The sequence below is a fragment of the Balaenoptera ricei genome, chromosome 10 (genome assembly GCF_028023285.1).
Source record: "Balaenoptera ricei isolate mBalRic1 chromosome 10, mBalRic1.hap2, whole genome shotgun sequence".
In the NCBI taxonomy this organism is placed as follows: domain Eukaryota; kingdom Metazoa; phylum Chordata; class Mammalia; order Artiodactyla; family Balaenopteridae; genus Balaenoptera; species Balaenoptera ricei.
The window spans coordinates 44,939,841-44,950,677 of record NC_082648.1 but is presented as its reverse complement, the minus strand read 5'-3'; the positions used below and the strand labels follow the sequence as shown (position 1 = coordinate 44,950,677).

Here is a 10,837-nt window from a genome sequence, read left to right as displayed (position 1 = left end):
TGCAGGAAGGCTCCGGATTTGCCCCAAGGGGTGGTCACAGACGCAGCTCAAGCCCCTGGAATCTTTGCTCAGTGGCATGGACATCCGCCCCATATGCTCCAGAGACTGCCCCACCCTGGATGTGGAGCAAGGTTTTTGCTTGGCAACCGGGGAGGGTGCCTGACCCCAGAGTAACAAGATATGGAGGATCTAGGGGCCTCAGGCATTTCCCACCCATTTCTGTTGAGAGGCAATTCCACAGCTCTCAGTTTAAGCTGGAGGCAGTCTTAGAGAGGCTAGAAGTACAAACCTTCTGCTGGTAACCCCACCTCTCTCCTCACAACCTCCAGCTGCCCTCTCACCAGAACTACTGAGGTGGGTACAGGTGAGGATGAGTAAATCAAATCGATGATCAATTAAAAGTGTTTATTTTTAAGTAGAAAGGGGGAAGGGAGTGACACAGAGGCAACTTTTGGCATCTTCTTTCCAGGCCATCACCCCCATGTGCTTCCCAACCCAAAGCACTGGCAGGAGGGGCCCCAGGACAGGATGAGGGGCCAGATAGTCGCAGAGTCACAGAGAGATCTGTACAGCCCTGGAGAGGTGGGATTCAAGGGTCCATCCCAGCTCCCTCGTCCTGGAACAGGATTAGAGCTCAGGGGCATAGGGCTCCCCAGTGGGTGAGGGCACCCGCAGCTCAGCATCATGCCTGACCACAGTGAAGAGCCCCACCACCGCCAGCAGAGCCATCACCATAACGGCGGAGCAGATGCTGAACATGTTCCGAGTGCCCGTTTTGCGATCGCTGTCATGGAGGACCAGAAGCCCCAGGCAGGCCAGTAGGTGCAGGGGCACCCGGAACCAGTTGAGGACACCAGCTTGCTCTGTCTCAGGGATCACCTTTCTCCGCAGGAAGCTCATGCTGGGAAAGTACAGCCCACAGGCCAATTCGATAAGAAGGAAGGCTATAAAGGACTCCACTGGACTCTCCTGGCCTGGGCTGGTAGAGAAGGTCAACATGAAGAGGGAGAAGACGACGATGAGGACAGCGAGGGAGACTAGGTGCATGGGCTGAAGGTGGTACCTCTTGGAGGTAGCGATGCGGTACAGAGAAGAGCCGAGCAGGCTGGCTGCCATGAAACTGGAGAAGATGATGCCCAGCGGGGCCCCATGTGGGTCCAGCACAGGCGTCCAGAGGAAGACAAAGATGAAGATGACACTCTCAAACAGGGCCTGGATGGTGCCTAACAGCAGCACACGACGGTCCGACAGGAGGCAGCGCAGGCCCCCAGCACAGGTCCTTGAGAAGGCACGCTGCCGATCATAGTTCTCTCCCCAGTTATGAAGGGCCAAGGCCCCAGCCAGAGCCAAGAGAGGGATGGCAGCCACAAAGGGCGCTACAGGCCCCAGGCCCATCCAGCAGGCCACGGCCTCAGCTGCCACACCTGCCACTACAGCCAGCACATGATTCCAGAAGGCAGCTCGGGCAAAGGTAGCCGGGATCCACTCTGCAGGGAAGTCATGCCGTTCCACGTGCTCATGGATGTACCAGGCCTCAAAGGCCGAGAAGAGCAGGGCTGTGGACAGCCCACCAAGTGCTCGGCCCACCAGCAGCACAAAGTAGTCCCGAGAGAGTTTGGTTAAGCAGCAGAGAGAGTAAGTGAGGGAGAAGAGGACACAAGACTTCTTGCGACCCAGCCAATCCACAAGGGAGGAGGCCACCAGTCCAAAGAGGACTGTGGAGGCAAGGCCGCAGACATAGAGGATGGCAATTTGTCCCTCCAGGAAGTGGTAATGCTGATAGAGTTTATAGAGGTAGGGGGCCTGGAGCCAGTCAGCTGCCAGGGCCAGGAAGTAGACCTGATAGAAGTCCAGTTGAAACCGAACGAAGGAGGGGTTGCTGCAGGCTCTTCCAGAGGGCTTAGCCCGGCATCTTGACAGCTCCAACCCCAGGCAGGAGGCCAGGAGGACCACAAAGGCAATGTAGGCAGTCACCAGCATGGCCGGCCCCCAGACGACCTGGGGAGAGAAAGGGGCTTCAGAGTCACATCCATTGCCCGGATAGCGCTGTCAAGGGGCTGGGTGTCTAAGTAGACGGCAGCTCCACCCAACCCCCCGCTGCCACCTGCACTTCCCCACCCCTCAACTCCACTCCCCCGGAGCTCAGACCGGAGGGACCAGTTGGGTGGGTGGCAGGAGTGGCCCGCCAGAGCGGTCTCCAAGGACGCTGTGCGGCAGGGAAGGGGTGGGAGAGGGGAGAAGATTGAGCATTCGCCCCATCCTTGCCTGGTATAGCAGAGAGGGAGTTCCTTCACTAATCCCAGCCCTGCAGTTAAGGGGCTGCTGCCCTCTCCCACAGTAGCTTCTGCATACAATACTTCTGTTACCTCCCATCCTCTTTGGGGAGCCCGTTTTTGCCCTCAATGTCTCGTCATCTGTCCCGGGCATCCCTACCGCCCGCGCGGGCCTCTCGAGTTGCTTCTGGGTCACGAGCGTGCATCTCAGATTCCCCCTCCTCCAGGTCAGGGCACCCCCCGCCCTAAAGCGCCCCCTAGCCCCCGCCCAGCGCCGCCACATCCGCTCGCGCCTCGCCCAGACACCATTTCACCTGCTGCCCCGGTCTGCGGGGACGCTCCGGACACACCCGGCTCCAGGCCGCCCGGCCGCCCTGCCCGCTCTACCTCCGGCTCGGGTTCCCCCAGCGCGCCCGCCCCTCACAGCCTGCTTCCGGGAGCCTGGGAGCCCTCTGGCCGCAGCCATGATGGGTCCCGTCACGTGACGGGGGCGCGGCGCTCAAACCGCGCCCCTACTCCACCCTCTTGCCCCAACCAGGTCGCTGAGCTCCGGAAGCCTGCTGGGGCTCAACAGGAGTCGGTGGTGGTCGCTGCTCCGGGTTTGGCCCTGTCCGCTGCCCTCCCGTGACACCCGCTCCTTCGACTCCGGGATACCTATGGGGCCCCCTGGAAGTAAAGACACATTTTCTGTCTCTTCCTCCGTGCCGTGGGTTAGGGAGCGCAGCTGTGCCTGGGAAAATGCCAGCAGTCCCGCAGAGCCGGGGCTTGAGCTTCTTAAGGAACATCGCCTCCCCAAGCCGAGACGGGCTCCTCGCTTACCTCCTCTCCCAGAGTAGTGACCTCCGGGCCAAAAGTCAGTATGGCCCAGACACCTGAGGGAGGCAGTGTGGTGTCAAGGACTTGGACTTCGGTTTGCAGACGGCCAAGGCTCAAATCCCAGCCCTGTCACTTACCAGCTCTGTGGCCTCGGGCAAGCCATATGACTTCTCAGTGTCCCAGTTTCTTGGTCGGCAGTCACAGGAGAGCAGCGCCCAAATAAAAAAGGCTAAAGTTCAGTGGCAGTTAAGGGTTAAGAATTTCAGCCTTGGAGCCGGATGCCCACCCTCTGTCACTTAACAGCTGTGTTACCTTGGAAACGTTATTTAACCTCTTTCCAGCCCTAGTATTATCTCCTCAAAACCCTCCAATGGCGTCCCATCTCACAAAGCATAAAAGCCAAAATCATTATAATGGCCTACAAAACCCTCTGTCCTCTGTTCCACTGCTACATCTCTGACCTTATCTCGTACCATTCTCCTTCCTACGCCTTCTCCATCTATACTGGCTACCACCAGGGCCTTTGCACACTGTGCCCTGTAAAGTTCTGGTTCTTCTCCCAGATATCCACATAGTTCCCTCCCTCAGCCCCTGCAGTTCTGTCTTCAAGTGTCACCTTATCAGAGAGGCCTTCCTTGGCCAACCTGTTTGAAAAAACACCACCACCTCTGCCACAGTAATCTACCTGCTTCCCTACCAACTCTCTATTCTCCTTTGCTGCATTTTCTCCATAGCACTTAACACCATCTGGCACACTATATATTTTGCTTATTTACTATTTCTTCTCCCTACAGATTTTTATCTGTTTTGTTCACTTGTATTCCCAGTACTTAAAATGGTTAATGGTACATAAAAACATTCAATAAATATTTGATGAATAAATGAATAAGTTAATACATGTAAAATACTCTAAAAAGTGCTGGTCTTTATTAGCTGGTAACACTTATCAAACAGTTATTATGTACCTAAGTTCTGTCTTAAGAAGTCCTGGGCCAACTGCTGTAGATGAATTGTTTAACTGTCACAACAACCCTTTAGGTAGTTACTATGATTATCCTTCAGAATTGGAAAGGTCAAGTAACATGACTAGAGTCACATGGTAAGAAGTAGAGTCAGAACTGGGACCCAGATCTTTCCAGTTCCACACTCATGATTTCTAAGAAGATTAAATGGGTTCACCCACCTGCACAGGTGATTAGCAAATGTTGGTTTTCTTTATACTAAAGCTTGGAGGGTAGAGGGTGGGAGAATCTGGAATTATAACTTGAGAAATACTTTCTTATGATAAAGTAAACAGCTGAGATTTATATCCTACAAGTTCCAAGGTGCCTTTATCCCTAACTGGCAAACTTCTAGAGAGTAGAAAAGGTGTTGGTTCCCATGCATTTGTCTAGAAACACGAAGACTCAAAAATCATGATTTCCCAAGGTCATTCAGTGAGTGAGGGCATGAGGGATCCAAATGGCCTTCCATTCTGATCCTGGACTGAAACCCCTTGAACTCCTGACACCCAGTCTCTCAGTTCCTGGTGGTCTTTTCTGTGAGGGAGGAGGTCATCCTGAATGAAGGCAGGGAGTGGGACAGGATGGCCTTACGTGCTTTGTCTTCTGTTTTCCAGGATGGAGGCCAGTGCTCTCCATTATTGAGTTGCATTTTGCTCAGAAGCACCTGACAAAGAGAGACTTTAAGGAAGATTACATTATTTTGGATTACTTTTATTGTAGGACCTATTCAAAATATGTTAACTCTTTAAGATTCCCCTGGCCCCTCGAAGCTGTGAAGCACAGCTGGGAAAGATCCTGCACATGGGAAATGTGCCAGCTGAGCAGCAGGGGACTGAAGGGGATAAAGGACAGCCTGGGAGGGCAATTCCATCTCTAGGACACACTTCTAGTAGAGGGCAAGGAGGGCTGGGGTCTGTGTGTGGGAAGTCACAGGGGAAGTCTGGCTTTCAGGGCAGGTGGGGAGGATGCTCTGGGAATTACTAGGAATCATGCTTACCAGAGGCGCATCATTTAAAACTTCTATTATGAAAATGTTCAAACATACATAAAGGTAGAGAGCATAGTTCTATGAAACCCTATATACTTAATTCAACAATATTGATTTTTGTCCCTTTGTTCCTTCTTCTCCTTTCTTTTTTTGTTTGCCAAAATACTTTTAAATACATCACTTCACTCCATACTTCAGTATGCATCTCTAGGAAATACGGACCTTTTCTTACATAACCTCAAAGCCATTTTCACATTTAACAAAATCAACACAGATTCCTTGGCATTGTAAGTACTCAGTTCATAATTAAATGTTTCCAACAGTCTAAAAATGTCTCTTTACAATTGGGTGGTCCCAATCAGGAACCAAACAAGGTCTCCCCACCACCACCACCACCAGCCATTGACTAGTTGAAGAAATTCAGTCAGATCTCCTTTAGAATGTCCCACGTTCTGGATGTGTTTTCTTACTTCCTTGTTGTGTCATTTAATTTGTTCCTCCACCCCCCATATTTCTCATTAAATGGAGGTTAGCTCTAGAGGTTTGATTAGAATCATGTTCAGTTTTTTTGTTTGTTTCTTTGTTTGGCAAGAGTCCTTCACAGGTGGTGCTGAGTGCTTCAGACTGCATCATATCAGGAGGTACACGGCATGTGGTTGTGCCGTTTTTAGCGATGCTGAGATTCATCAGTGGGGTCAGGTAGTGACAGCCTTATTCCTCCATTGTAAAGTTCTCCATCAACCACCATCCTTGGTTTCATCCATTGACGATTCTTGCTTTGATCAATTGTTTCATTAGGGGTTGCCAAATGGTGATTTTTCTAATTGCATATTCCTTCTACGTTAGCTGGAGTTCTTCTGTAAATAAGTTTTCTCCACCACTTAGAGCTATTTGGCCACCCTGAAATATAATTTACACAGGACAGGCAGCATAAATGCATAATTCTTTTTCTTTTTAGTTGCCAATTTTCAGAATATGAAGTTGGGAGAAAAACTTCATTTTTTAAAAGTTTTGGGCTTAGAGCCGAGTAGGGATGGATGGCCTGGACAGTGGGCAGGGGAAGAAGGGTCTATTCTGGTAGCTCTGTCCAGCCCTCACTCACTCCAGGGCATGGGGTGTTTGGGGGACAGACAGACAATGGAGGACTTGGTGTCCTGGCCCTTGGGCAGCAATGAGATTGGCATGACATAGGCCTGGTGTGCAGGCAGCTGCAGGACCCAAAGAGAGAGAGAGAGAAAACCAGATATTGGGGAGGCAGAAAGAGAGATAGGAATTGAAATACAGCTGGACCCAGAAGACAGGAACAAAGACAGAAAGGGAAATAGAAATGAAAGAGATCGAGAATGACTTGCACCCAGAAGCAGAATAGGACAGAAAAAGAGAGAGGCAGGAGGTGAATCAAAAGACCAAGGAAGAGGGACTTCCCTGGTGGCGCAGTGGTTAAGAATCCACCTGCCAATGCAGGGGACGTGGGTTTGATCCCTAGTCCAGGAAGATCCCACATGCGGTGGAGCAACTAAGCCCATGTGCTGAAACTACTGAGCCTGCGCTCTAGAGCCTGAGCTCAACTATTGAGCCTGCGCTCTAGAGCCCGAGCCACAGCTACTGAAGCCCCTGTGCCTAGAGCCCACGCACCACAACGAAGAGTAGCCCCTGCTCTCCACAACTAGAGAAAGCCCACAACGAAGACCCAATGCAGCCAAAAATAAATAAATAAATTTACTTTTTTAAAAAAAAGGAAGAAAACAAGATTTTAAATTAGATGGGGAAAGGGAGAGATGAGTGGGGGAAACAGATGTAGAGACACAAGTTAGGTGAAGGCAGAAAGTCCAGGTGATAGAAAAAAGGAAACAGAAGTGGAGAGAGTGGTGCAGAAAGCTAGAAGGAAGGATAAGCAGAAGGATAAACAGAGATAGAAAGGAAAGAACAAAGGGTTCCAGAGAAGGAGGTTGAGAAAGAGAAGACTGAAGCAGACCAGTGTCAGAGAACTTGGGGAATGTGGAAGGGTGCTTAGGGGCTCTCAGCTTAAGATCCAGTCCCATGCAGATGCCAGGGTCTATCACTTCCAGCTTCCTCTTGGTGGCTTCTCCAAACCCCCAGCCCCAGCCCCACCCCCAGGGACAGGGGACTTATGACTAGCTATGTGTGGATGGGATCATTGGGAACCTGAGTCAAGGGTTCCCAGCTTCCATCACCCCCCTGCCAGATGAGCATGGATGTAACAGATGGGATTATTGCTGGAAGATTGAGGTCATGCGGCTGGGCGAGCACTCAGAGATTTGAGAGATAAGACATCCAGGTAGAGAGCGCCAGGTTCCTAGAAGCAAAGGACCATGAAGGATGTCATGATATCCAAGGGGAGGGAGGAACCAAGAATTCTCTGCTCAGCCTCTTCTTCTGGTCCAAGAGCCATTGACCTTCCTTACCAGGCTCATGATGAGAGGTAAGGGATTCAGAGATTCTTGGGTCATTTAGGGATATGGGTGGAGGTCCACAGGGCAAGAAAAGTGGTCCCTGGACAAAGGATCCCCTGTCGCCTCTAGAGGAAGAATCCATCTTATCCATGCAAACTGCAGAGAAGATGAGCCAGGAAGGGTCTCCAGGGGAGGCTGGCTAGAGGGGAAAATGGCCAACTTGCTCACCTTCAGGGGCCATGGGAGAGGCTGTGAGAAGAACACTTTCCATTCCAGAAGTTGCAGAAGAGGAGGCTCTGGAACCAATGAGAGCATGCCCAGAAACTAGCTTCAAAGCAGATGTCCCGCTCTCACTCCCGGGACTGAGGAGAAGGCCGGGGGACCTGAGCAGCCAGCCTCCTCTCCCTGCCTGGGTGAGGGGTCCAGCTGATCCTTCTCCGTCCTCCAGAGCTTCTGCCTCCTCCCTGAGGAAGCAGCTGCAGAAGTGCCCTGGAAGACTGGCAATCTCTCAAGGGGCAACAGCCCAGCTAGACTATCAGACAGTGTCGAGAGGTGCGGTGTCTCCTGAAGCAGCAGCTGCAGCGGCCAGCAGAGCCTGGAGGTCCCCGGGCAGCCCCCCGGCCATGGCCGCAGCTGTCACTGCAGCCCAAGCAGGAGCTGGAACAGGCGGCTTGACCCCTGGAGCAAGGGTACATGGGGCAGGGAGAGGGGTGGCAGCAGGTCAAATGCGGAGCAGAGCAGGGGCTGCAGGAACTGAGGGGACAAGTCAAGGGGGCACAGGCAGGGCAGGGCGGGCAGGGGCAGGTACAGGGTGGGCCAGGGAGGCCGGGACAGGAGGGGCAGGGAGCTGCGTAATAGGGATAGGTGGTGCCGGAGCAGCTGGGAGGGGGACAGCCAGGGCAGGGGCAGGCACAGGCGGAGGGGGGGCAGGACAGACAAGGGGAGGCAGCTGGTGGGCCGTGCCCGGAGGGTGGAGGGGGCTGTTGGTGGCTGGCCTCCTTGTTCCGAGGCCCCAAACGTAGGCCCAGAGAGAAGTCCATTCAGCTGCAGGAGCGGCCAGGCTGGGGGGTTGGGTGAAGGGGAGGGCAGGGGTGGGGTCAGAGGGGGGACTGTGGGGAGCAGGGGTGTGGGCAGGATTAAACCTAAGACACTGCTGATCCTCTCTGAGCCTGCAGGAGCTCAGACCTCCCCAGCTAGCCCTCCCCTTCCCGGCCTGCCTGCTCCCCTCCCCTCCACTGAGAACCCACCAAGGGCACCAGACCAGAACCCGTCCTCCAAATATCATGTGCACTTCCATGCCTTCAGTCCTTCGTGTACACTCTTCCTTCTGCCCCCAGTGCCTTTTCTCTTTTTCTCCACCTGGCGAGGTCCCATCATCTCTGAAGTCTTCCCCTTTATTCAATCAAAAAGTATTTCTTGGGGACTTCCCTGGTGGCACAGTGGTTAAGAATCCGCCTGCCAATGCAGGGGACACGGGTTCGAGCCCTGGTCCAGGAAGATCCCACATGCTGCGGAGCAACCAAGCCCGTGCGCCACAACTACTGAGTCCGCATACCACAACTACTGAAGCCCGCACGCATAGAGCCCATGCTCTGCAACAAGAGAAGCCACCACAATGAGAAGCCCGCGCACTGCAACGAAGACCCAATGCAGCCAAAAATAAATAAATAAATAAATAAATAAATAAAAAAGTATTTCTTGAGCTCCAGGCACCTGACAACTGCCCATCGCTCTCCAGCCCTGAAGGCCAGAACGGCTGCTTCAGGCTCCCATATGGTCCCTAAGGAGACGTAGGGAAGCAGCAACAGCACCAGCAGGTGCTCTGAGACTCTGAGACTGAGCCAGGGATGTTGGTGGGAGCTGGCAGGGGAGGGAGGAAGCCTAGGTTCTGGGAGTTTCCAGACAGGGCAAGTCCCAGGTGTGAGGGTTGGGGGAGGGGCTGGCTGTCTCTGGGAGCCTGACAACCAGCCTGGACAATTATTATTTGAGGGCCTGTCATGCAGCAGGCACTGTCCATGGGACAGAGCAAGACAGCTTACTTTAAAGTGAGGGGTGGGGTGGGGCAGGGTGGAGACAAAAACCAAACAGGTAAACAAACAAATACATTAGCTTATTTCAGAGCATGGAAATGGCTATGAAAAAAACCAGGGTGATGTGATAAAAAGTGACTCAGAGAGGTGGATCCTTCAGGAGGGGCAGCTAGACAGCCCCCAAACAGTCAGCTATGATGGTCCTTAAGGGTTTGGGAGGAGATAAAAGCACTGGCAGGAACTTCCCTGGTGGTCCAGTGGTTAAGACTCTGAGTTTCCATCCTGCATGCCACGTGGCCAAAAAAAAAAAAAAAAAAACAGCGCTGGCCAACCAGGGGGAGAGCTGCTTGAGGCTGAATGGAACCCAGGTGGCTGGACTACGAAGAAAACTAAAGCTGAGAAGGGTATAAGGAGGGCTGGAGGTTGCAATAGAAAATTCAGTGGTCAGGGAAAGTGCCAGTGAGAAGTGACATTTTAGCAAGGACCTGAAGAAAGTGAGGGAGAGAGCCATGGAGATAGCTAGTGGAAGAACATTCCAGAGAGCGGGGGACAGCAAGTACAAAGAGCAAAGAGGAGAGTCATATGGCACAGGCAGAGAGCCAGGTAGAGGCCCTGGGAGCCACGGCAGTGACTTGGATCTTATTCCAAGGAAAAGAGAAAACCACTGAGAGTTTTAGGTAAGAAAGGTGTGTGGATCTTCTTGATCCTACACCTGCCCCTGGTTAGAATGTTCTGCTTCCTGTGTAACTGATACAACCATTTTGGAAAACAGTTTGGCATTATCTGGTAAAAACTGAGATTTCCTGTACATACACTTTGACTCTTAGTTTTATAGCCTAGAAAAACTCTTGCATGTATGTACTGGGAAACACACACAAGAATGTTCTTAGTGGCATTATGATAGCCCAAACTGGAAACAACTCAAACTTTCACCAACAGTAGAATAAAAAAATTAATTGTGGTATATTCAAGCAACTGAATACTCTGTAACAATAAAAAAGACAGTTATGGGGTTTCCCTGGTGGCGCAGTGGTTAAGAATCTGCCTGCCGATACAGGGTACATGGGTTCGAGCCCTGGCCCGGGAAGATCCCACATGCCGCAGAGCCACTAAGTCCGTGTGCCACAACTACTGAGCCTGAGCTCTAGAGCCCACAAGCCACAACTACTGAGCCCACGTGCCACAACTACTGAAGCCTGCGCACCTAGAGCCCATGCTCCACAGCAAGAAAAGCCACGGTAATAGAAGCCCACGCACTGCAATGAAGAGTAGCCCCAGCTCACCGCAACTAGAGAAAGCCCGTGCACAGCAA

At 52.3% G+C, this 10,837-nt stretch overlaps 2 protein-coding genes across 3 annotated transcripts; both read right to left on the bottom strand.

The window, feature by feature from the left end:
* Positions 1-390: 390 nt before the first annotated feature.
* On the bottom strand, positions 391-2,754 carry MFSD5 (major facilitator superfamily domain containing 5). Of its 2 annotated transcripts, none has more exons than XM_059934619.1 (2): positions 2,588-2,754; positions 391-1,998 (listed from the first exon to the last, which is right to left on the bottom strand). In XM_059934619.1, the coding sequence occupies exon 2, from the start codon at positions 1,978-1,980 to the stop codon at positions 628-630; it is 1,353 nt and encodes a 450-aa protein (XP_059790602.1). In that variant the 5' UTR covers positions 1,981-1,998; positions 2,588-2,754; the 3' UTR covers positions 391-627. The 2 variants fall into 2 exon arrangements, with proteins under 2 accessions (XP_059790602.1, XP_059790603.1); XM_059934620.1 differs by having other exon boundaries at positions 2,624-2,754.
* Positions 2,755-4,704: 1,950 nt separating this feature from the next.
* Positions 4,705-8,535, bottom strand: LOC132372543 (sperm mitochondrial-associated cysteine-rich protein). Its single transcript, XM_059934618.1, has 2 exons — positions 7,724-8,535; positions 4,705-5,981 (listed from the first exon to the last, which is right to left on the bottom strand). Exon 1 carries the CDS (start codon positions 8,533-8,535, stop codon positions 8,023-8,025), a length of 513 nt encoding a protein of 170 aa, XP_059790601.1. The 3' UTR covers positions 4,705-5,981; positions 7,724-8,022.
* Between the last annotated feature and the right edge of the window lie 2,302 nt (positions 8,536-10,837).

What these genes read in the sequence shown, in the direction of transcription:
- MFSD5 (XM_059934619.1), bottom strand. Translation starts at nt 1,980, where the DNA reads ATGCTGGTGACTGCCTACATTGCCTTTGTGGTCCTCCTGGCCTCCTGC.
- LOC132372543 (XM_059934618.1), bottom strand. Translation starts at nt 8,535, where the DNA reads ATGGACTTCTCTCTGGGCCTACGTTTGGGGCCTCGGAACAAGGAGGCC.